Source organism: Marmota flaviventris, chromosome 2, assembly GCF_047511675.1.
Source record: "Marmota flaviventris isolate mMarFla1 chromosome 2, mMarFla1.hap1, whole genome shotgun sequence".
Classification (NCBI taxonomy): Eukaryota; Metazoa; Chordata; class Mammalia; order Rodentia; family Sciuridae; genus Marmota; species Marmota flaviventris.
In genome coordinates, this window is record NC_092499.1 from 81,151,584 (window position 1) to 81,161,844 (window position 10,261).

Below are 10,261 nucleotides of genomic sequence, written 5' to 3' on the forward strand. Positions count from 1 at the left end.
AGTTATGAGATTGAGTTTGAGCTGCATTATGTTTGTGTTGTTTTCTTTTATTTTTTGCATATCCATTTTTTTCCATAATGATTTGCTTCAAAGACCTTTTTTTTAAATTTTAAGTATAATCTCATGTTTTATCTATTTTACACAAATATGCTAATCTATTTAAATCTTCATCACCCTAAAATCATTCTTAATTGTGTTTCTGCTCTTTTTATTCTGTCATCTTTCCTATCCTTGCATCCCCAATACTGAGTGTCCCACTCACTGTCTCAGTTTCTTTATTTCACATTGATTTAGTTTCCCCAGTTTTCAATCAATTAACTTATTTGCTGAAGGACAGAATATGAGTGGATAATCAAGTCTAAAGGATCACACCACTTGATACCAGAGAGAGCTATTTTCAAAGCTCATTCAGATCACAAATATCTTTAAGTAGTATCTCAGCCATCAATCTTTCATTTCCAAAACATTATACCTAGTTGTAAGTTAACGTGTTTGCAAATAAAATATTTGATTTCAGAGGTACAGTAGGATCTCTTCACATTTTCCTTTTAATTTCAATTAAATTTATTTTTAGCTAATAAGATAAAATGTACAAACTTAGGGGTACATGACATGTTTTGAATCATAAACATTTATCATTTCTTTATAATGAACACATTAAAATCCTTTCTTGTAATTTTTTGATATGGATGTGCAGGTTTTTCCATTTCTTAGCTATTGTGGATAGTGCTGTAATAAACATGAGAGTACAGATGTGTATTTGACATACTGGCTTCATTTTCTTTGGACATATACCCAGTAGTAGAATAGTTGTATCATATGGTCCCTCCGTTTTTAGTTTCTTGAAGAATCTCCATATTGTTTATCATACTGGCTGTACTAATTTATATTCCACCAACAATGGACAGGTATTCACATTTCTCTCCACATTCTTCCCAGAACTTAGCAAACTCTATGGTGTAAGTAATCTTTTTTCTCTATACAGATCGTCTGTGAGCAAGCCATATGATCAAGTCCATGGAAGTATTAAATCAGACTCAAGTATCAGAATTCATTTTGGTGGGACTGACAAGCTTCAAGGATATAGAGTTTCTTCTCTTTCCACTCTTCTCAATTATCTATTTGTTAACAGTTTTAGGTAACCTTCTCATTATAGTTACTGTTTTTTTCACCCCAAACCTGAACACTCCCATGTACTTCCTCCTTGGGAATCTATCTTTTGTAGATATGACCCTTGCTTCCTTTGCCACGCCTAAAATGATCGTGAACTTGGTAAAAAACAAGAAGACTATTTCTTTTCTTGGTTGCTTCACTCAGATATTTCTTCTTCATTTACTGGGTGGAAATGAAATGGTACTATTGGTTTCCATGGCCTTTGACAGATATGTGGCCATTTGTAAGCCCTTACACTACATGACCATCATGAACAAGAAGGTGTGTACCTTGCTTGCAACTATCTCATGGTTAATAGGTCTCCTTCATGCAGGACTTCAGGTACCATTTGTTGTGAACTTGCCCTTCTGTGGTCCCAATGTGGTGGATAGCATTTTCTGTGATCTCCCTCTGGTTAGCAAACTTGCATGTACAGACACATATTTTGTTCAGATAGTCATTGTTGCTAACAGTGGCATGCTCTCCATGAGTTGTTTCCTCATTTTGCTTGTCTCCTACAGTGTGATCCTCATAACCATCAGGAGGCATGCTTCTACTGGGCAATCCAAAGCCTGTTCCACTCTGACAGCTCACATCACAGTGGTGATGATCTTCTTTGGTCCATGCATCTTCATCTATGTCTGGCCTTTCAACAACCACTCTGTGGATAAGTTTCTTGCTGTATTTTATACCATCATCACCCCTATCTTGAATCCACTTATCTACACTCTACGAAATAAAGAAATGAAGACATCCATGAGGAAACTCTGGAGAGCTTTTGTACATTCTAAAGAAGATACTTAGGTTAAATGCATAATTACAGAGAAATGGGGTATTGCTCAGATCTCTAAAATTTTCTTTTGAAATAGACTTATCCAAGTCATATAGAGAGACACAAAACAGCAGGATTGTAGAAGATAGATATCTGATAATGTTTTGAATGTAAATTTAATTGATAATTTTTAGTGGTTTTAAAATAATGATAGGAGAGTTCTTATAATTGTCAACAATCCTTGTCCTTCAGAGCAGTTTCACAGATACATATTTTAATTTCATAGTATACATTTTAATGAAGTACTCATAAAACTTTGTATGAAATGAAAATAAACTCAATGTTCAGAAATCTACCATAATTTTCTGTATAGTTTGAGTGATTCAGTACTCAGTATGATCCTAATGTTGGATTTCTTGTTCTCAATGATACTGTCTGAGTCACAAATTATATGTGGTGCCTTCTAAGAAACTAGAAGCTGAATTGACCATTGGCCTTCCCCATCAAAGTCACTCATTTTTTTCTGTAGCCACTAACATGAGAGTTTGTATAATTGTCTTTAAGGCTATTAATATAATGCCATTTTACTACCATCTTCCTGATCTCAGTATTTCTATTCCATAAAATTTTGCTCTGACTCCAAATATCAGATTATACTTTGCAGAAAGACAAACCCTGGATTTTAGAAGCAATATTTTTTGTGTCTGTCCCTGTGACCAAGACATCAGCTTAGTGACCATACTGAGAAAGTCCCTGACATGAATCCAGAGCCATTATAGATCTTCTCTCTGGCTCCTTAGTTGCTTCAAAAGCCTCTATCCCTCACATATTCATTACCAATGGGCAATGGCCTGGTTCTAGGTATCACTATTATCACTCCTGAGAATGCAGATCTATAGTAGCCCACACTGCTTGTGCTTCTGGCCTCCGTTCCAAGGCTTCCCAAGAACACCATCTATCAGTCATACCACCATCACCTCAAGTGGTCCAGGAAGCCAAATGCTGGGCCAGAAGCACTTATCTCTGTCATAACATCCTTAATAAGATACAAGGAGTCTGGAAAGATGTTAACAGCCATCTCCATAAAGACCTAGATCACCACCACTGCAGAGTTCCATGCTGTCAGACACTGAAGCTTCCTGTAATCTTCCTCAACACCAACTTGACTTATAGAGGGAAGTAGAGTCAATACTGCTGTGCACTCATGGTAATCACAATAGTTTCAGCCTATCTGACAGTGCCATAGCACCCCTACATAGGGAAGTGCCTTTCCCACTGAAACCAGCATGTGAAGTCTTGGAGAGGTAAATACAAGGAGTGTACTTAAGACAGCAATTCATGAAAAACCTAGAAGACACACTTCTACAAAAGAACTTAGTGATTTCCCAGTATCGGAATATAAGGAAATGGATAACAATAATCTACCAGGCACACAGTTTAAATTGCTTTAAGAGAGCTCACAGAACTTCAGTATATCTATAAATAATTTAACAAAAAAATCAGAAAAACAATAATTGCCCAATAGAAATTTTTGAGAGTGGTTGAAATCATTTTTAAGGGATTAATAACATTTAAAAAGATTTAAACTATGACATCAAAAACTTAAAATATGGGAAGGGATAGAGTGAAATTATAATGTTAAATGTAAATCAAGGTAAAGTATTTATCAACTTAAAATATATAATTATTCCATCTATGGATAAAATGTAAGATAATGACAATAAAAGCCTTCAATCCCTTTGATAGTAATGTTTCAATTCAGATATAGCATACAAACAAAAAACCAATACTGAAAATCAGACCTAAACTACAAACTGGTATAACATAAATATACACAACATTCCATTCGCAGAATACATGTTCTTCTCAAGCATACAAGGATAGATATGATAGATCATTATAGATCATGTGTGAGGCCACAAGATAAGTTCTACTGAATTTAAGATAAAAATCATATTGGATATTTATTCTAACCACCATGGCATGAAACTAGAAATAAATAAGTACAGAAATTTTATATAACTTAAAAATTGCTTAGAAAATAACTATTGTGAACATAAAAAACTAATGAGTCAAGGAAGCAACAAAAAAGGAAATTTTGAAAATACTTAAAAAATAAGAAAATGGATATACAACATATTGTAACTAAAGTTATACAGAAAATATAGTTTAAGAAGTAAGCTTACAACAATAAAGAACAACATCAAAAAAAGAAGAAAGATCTCAGATACTCTACTGTGATACCTAAAAGGAATAAGAAAACAACAACAAAATAAGCTCAAACACTATAGAAGGAATAAAAAAACCAAAGAGTAATCTACAGACTAGATAAACAATGGAAACGATCAGCAAACTCAGAGTTTTGAAAAGGAAAATAAAACTGAGAAACCTTGAGTTACCCTAAGAAAATGTGGGAAAAGTCTAAAAAATAAAAAGTAGAAAGAGGAGACATTTCAAATTATAGCACAGAAATATAAAGGATAATAAAAGGCTATAAAGAAGTGTTATCCAACAAAGTGTATTATCTATGAGAAATGGAAAATTCCTAGAAATCACCATCAGGAAACAAAAAATCTGACCAGACAAGTAGTAATTAAGGAGATTGAATCAGTAGTAGAACATGTTCTGCCAGAGAAAATCTGGAGCTGATGGCCACACTGCTGAATTCTTTTTAAAAAATATTTATTTATTTTTTTTAGGTGTAGATGGACACAACACAATTGAAATATTACTATCAAAGGGATTGAAGGCTTTTATGTGGCGTTGAGGATTGAACCTGGGTCCCGCCCATGCTAGGCGAGCGCTCTACTGCTGAGCCACAATCCCAGCCCCACACTGCTGAATTCTTTTAATAGAAAAAAAAAAATCAACATTTCTCCAACTTTTTTTCTAAAAAGAATTATCAAGAAGGAGTGCTTCAAACTCATTTTCAGAGGGCACCATTATCCTTCTAGCCAAGCCAGACTACGACACTAAAAGAGAAGAACTTACTGGTTATTATTCCTGATGAACATCAGTACAGATATATATCCATGAAAATACTAATGAAGTGAATTCACCAGCACATTAAATCTACCACTCACTATAATAAAGCAAGTTGTTCCAAGAAAAAAAGATAGTTCAACCTATGCAAATCTATAAATGGGATACAACATAGTGACAGAATGGGAGTGATAATTAATATACAATCATGTCAATACATGCAGAAAAAAAAAAAAACAGTTAACAAAATTCAAAATGCTTTCTTGGACAAAATTTTAACAAATCAGGCCATATATAACAAGTTCATTGATTGGTGAAAAAGCTTAAAACTTTTTACTTATCAAGAACAAGAAAAGAATGCCCAGTCTACCACTACCATTCAAATACAGTACTGAAAGTTTCATTCAGCTGGTAAGAGAAAGAAATAAAAGGTGCCCATGTTTGGAAGAAAGAAGTCAAATTATTTCATTTCCAGATGCCATAAAATCATATATTTTTTAAAAAAACACTACAGACATCACTAGAAAATGTTAGATTTTTTTTTGAGGTGGGCTGGTTACTGGGGATTAAACTCAGAGGCACTTGACCACTGAGCCACATCCCCAGCACAACCCCCACCCCTTTTTGTATATTATTTAGAGATAGAGTCTCACTGAGTTGCTTAGTACTTCACTGTTCCTAAGGCTGGTTTTTAACTCACAGTCCTCTTGCCTCAACATCCCAAGCTGCTTGGATTACAGGCATGTGTTACCACACCAGCTAGAAAATGTTCAATATTATAGCTGAATTTAAGAGTGCTGCAGAATAAAAAATTAATATATAAAACTTAGTAGTGTTTTCACATATACAAATGTAAAGAAAATCATGAAACAATTATAATGACTACAACATGTAAAATTTGTAGATGTAAGTTTAACTGGAAAGCTGAAAGATTTTTGTTGACAACAAGTGGATACAAATAAATAGAAATATACCCAGAATTCATGGATTGTTAAAACATCCATATTCTTCAAAGATACGTATCAATTCAACACAATCTTGATTAAAATCCAATGACTTTTTTCTTTTACAGAATTAGAGGAAAAAAAAAAAACATTAAAATTTCTGTGTAACCAAAAAGACCCTGAAGAACCAAAGCAATCTTGAGCAAACTGACCAAAGCTGGCAACATCCCACTTCTTGACTTCAAAATTTACTAAAAATGAGTAAGAATCAAAAAACTATGGTAGTGGCATAAAAAGAGACACATAACTCAATGGGATGAAATAGTGAGCAAAAAATAATTTAGTTACTTTTGGTAAATTTATTTTCAAGGAAGATACTTATAACACACAATACCGAAAGGACAGTCTCTTCCATAAAAGCCAAAATTATTACTGAGAGAATAGAAATACACGTTAAAGCAGAAGAAATGACAGAGAAGGAGTTAAAGAAGTACATGATTAAAATGTTCTGTGAACTCAAGGAAGATATAATAAAGCAGATACAGGCAGCAAAAGAACATTTTGACAAGGAGCTGCATAAAAAATATAGGAAGCAAAAGATCACCTTCATAGGGAGATAAAAAAATCCTTGAAATGAAAGGCACAATAAACCAAATTAATAGCTCAAATGAAAGTATCACCAACAGAGTAGACCACTTGGAATATACAACATCAGACAATGAAGACAAAATATATAATCTTGAAAAAGAACGTAGACCATATTAGTGAAAATGATAAGACACCATGAGCAGAACATGCAAGAAATATGGGATAGCATAAAAAGATCAAACTTAAGAGTTATTGGGATAGAGGAAGGCATAGAGTACCAAACCAAAGCAATAAACAATCTATTCAACAAAATAACATCATAAAACTTTCCAAACATGAAGAATAAATTGGAAATCAAATTTCAAGAAGCCTACAGTACACTAAATGTACAAAATCACAACAGATCCACACCAAGCACATTATAATAAAAATGTCCAACATACAGAATAAGGAGAGAATATTAAAAGCCATGAGAAAAAGGAATCAGATTACATATAGGTGTAAACCAATTAGGATAACAGCAGATTTTTCAACACAGACACTGAAAGCTAGGAGATCCTGGAACAAGATATATCTTTCATATATCAAGCTCTGAAAGAAAATGGATGCCAAACAAGAATCTCATATCTAGCAAAATTAAGCTTTAGATTTGATGATGAAATAAAAACCTTCCATGATAAACAAAAGTTAAGAGAATTTATAGCTAGAAAATTGGTACTACAAAACATCCTTGGAAAAATATTCCATGAAGAGCAAACAAAAAACAATAATGAAAATCAGCAGAGGGAGGTAGTATCATAAAGGAAAAACTAATAAAATAAAAAAAATAAAGTCAAGTTAAATAACAAAAATAAACAAATATGGCTGGGAATACAAACCATGTTTCAATAATAACCCGGAATGTTAATGGTTTAAACTCACCAATCATAAGACATAGGCTAGCAGATTGGATTAAAAAAAGAAAAAAAGACCCATCAATATGTTGCCTCCAGGAAACTCATCTGATAGGAAAAGACATATATAGACTAAAGGTGAAAGTCTGGGAAAAATCATACCACTCACATGGACTGTGGAAGCAAGTAGGGGTTTCCCTCCTCCTTTCAAATAAAGTAGACTTCAAACCAAAGTTAATCAAAAGGGATAAATAAGGCCATTACATACTGCTCAAGGGAACCGTACACCAATAAGACATAACAATCATAAATATGCCCCAAACAATGGAGCAGTGATTTCATCAAACAAACTCTTCTCAAGTTCAAGAATCAAATAGACCACAACATGATAATCTTGGGTGATTTTAATACACCTCTCTCACCACTGGTTAGATCTTCCAAACAAAAGTTGAATATAGAAACGATAGATCTCAAGAATACAATCAATAACTTAGACTTAACTGACATATATAGAATATTTCATCCTGCACCAAGCAAATACATGTTCTTCTCAGCAGCACATGGGATCCTTCTCTATAATAGAGCATATAATATGCCACAAAGCAACTCTTAGCAAATACAAAAATGTAGAGATACTACCATGTATTTTATCAGATCATAATGGAATGACATTGGAAATCAATGACAAAATAAAAAATAAAAATTTCTCCATCACCTAGAGACTAAACAATATGCTACTGAATGAACAATTGGTCACAGAAGATATCAAGGAGGAGATTAAAAGATCTCCATACTGATTTCCATATTGGTTGCACCAATTTGCAGTTGCATAGATGTTTTCCAAGTTAGAGAATATCCTGTATCATAGAAACATCCTCAATTAAGAAGTCTTAAAGTTTCCCAGATTTGTACATAGATGTATAAAACATCTCAATTTGTAATATCTCCAAAGTGAAAAGAACACAAATATCCTTCAGCAGACGAATGGATGACAACATGCTGGTCTTTATGTATGGCTGAATAGCATTCAGCAAAAGAAATAAATGTTTTATTGATGCAAACACTGACATGATGAATGTCAAAATAAGTATGAGAGAGAAAGAAGTCAGATTTAATAAGAGTTCAGACTACTTGAGTTCACAGACTGGTAGTTTTCTGTGGAGGGAGGATGTGTGGAAGGATTGGAAAGAGGTTATCCAGGAACAAGGGAACTCTGGGGACAGAGGCATACGTCACTCTCTAGATGGTGATGGTCTTTTTATGACTGTATGCATGTGTCCATGCTTATTAAATTGTACATTTCAATGTTAACAATTCATTATATGTCAGTGCTCTACAAAAATTGCATTAAAAGCTAAGAAATTAAAATAGAGGTATTTTTAACTCACTTCAATGACCTTTTTTAAAACTTAAAGATATTTTAATAATTTTATGTCCATTTTACAAAAGCCAGTATCTCATGTAATCATAGAATAAACTGAATTACATCAGGACATTTGACCAAGATTACCTGCCTATTCAGACTACCTTGACTTATGTCCAGGCATTGTGTCATATCATGGTTTTTTGTTTGTGGTTATATGTCTCACTGCTCAGTGTATGAACTCTCTGGAAATTGGAAATAAAATCTTCATTAAATGTGCTTATGTAGACAGACTAATGGTTCAAGATTGCAGAAGACATCTCCCAAGTATTTATTGGCCAAATGAATAACTTTATTAATTTTTAATATTGGTTTGATTTGCATGAGGTTTATCTTGTCTCTGTTCTGACATCAAGAGTACACAATACTTGGTGTCACTCTTAGAAAGGAAACCCCAAGAGATGTCCAAGTAATTATTTCCATGATTCATGTTCTGTTCAGAGCAAAGAATAGAAAATTTCACTCAAGGGATGGCTTCAGGTGGTGAATATAGGTCATGCTGAGGGAAAGCACTTCCACAGACACTGTCTCCATCCAGCAATGGATGTCATCCGAAGCACATTTCAGAAGGAGAGAGAAAACCTAGTATTTAGTAAGTTATCTCAGCTCTCTGATTTTCTCCATTAAGATAACTCTTACAATATTTGTATGTATCTATTTTAAGGATGCCCACTGTGCCTCTGATCTTCCCAGAAGTCAATTTATGGACTTTCCCTTCTATTCTGCTCTTACTGGACTTTCTATGGTTTTAACAATAGTATACACAACACTAAGATGTTCTACCTCAGTGATGCTCTCAAGTCTGCCTGCCAATCAATATGGGCAGCTTCTAGCTATCCTTGTTTTAATGATCCCTGAGTTTGAAGAGGAGATATATATATAAAATCCCTGAGTTTGAAGAGGATATATATATATATATAAATATATATTTTTAATCAGAAAGTATATAGTATGTCAGATAACTTTTATCATAGATATATAAGCAAAAATGATCACAATTCTGAAGAAAAGTGACATAAAATCTGGTCACTCCAGACTGGAAAACAAAGGAAGGCATTAAGAGCTACTAGAAAATCCTTGTGTATCTCATCAACAACATATTAAATTGTCTAAGTCTTATTATATGCTTGCAAAAATACAAATATTGAAAATATTACACAGTTTAATACTATTACTGTTAAAAATCCCTATGGAAGGATATTACATTAGAAGGAATTAATGCTTTTATTGGTGTCTTTTAATACTCTCTAAAAGAGTAATTCAGTTTTTCTCCTTTGCCTAAATTTTCAATTTAACTAATTCCAGACCTAACATTAGGCCTTCTATGACAATTATTTTAAAATGAGAATTCTAAAGATACTTTATTAGAATATCCTATTCTCTTAGTTCCTGTAAGGTGGGAATAATGGCTCCTGAGCAAGAAATGTAAAGGCAGAATGCGTTGCTATGTTCCTAGAGAACAAGGAGGTGTAGCATATGCATCTCCTGTGGTCACTGAATAGGTAGG

The 10,261-nt window shown here is 33.5% G+C and overlaps 1 protein-coding gene across 1 annotated transcript; it reads left to right on the forward strand.

Annotated features, from left to right (window-relative positions):
- Nucleotides 1-972: 972 nt before the first annotated feature.
- Nucleotides 973-1,956, forward strand: LOC114088225 (olfactory receptor 4K17). Its single transcript, XM_027929814.2, has one exon. The coding sequence runs from the start codon at nucleotides 1,006-1,008 to the stop codon at nucleotides 1,954-1,956; it is 951 nt and encodes a 316-aa protein (XP_027785615.2). The 5' UTR covers nucleotides 973-1,005.
- Nucleotides 1,957-10,261: the final 8,305 nt, after the last annotated feature.

Bases quoted from the DNA above. Each gene is read 5' to 3' on its own strand.
- LOC114088225 (XM_027929814.2), top strand. From the start codon at position 1,006: ATGATCAAGTCCATGGAAGTATTAAATCAGACTCAAGTATCAGAATTC.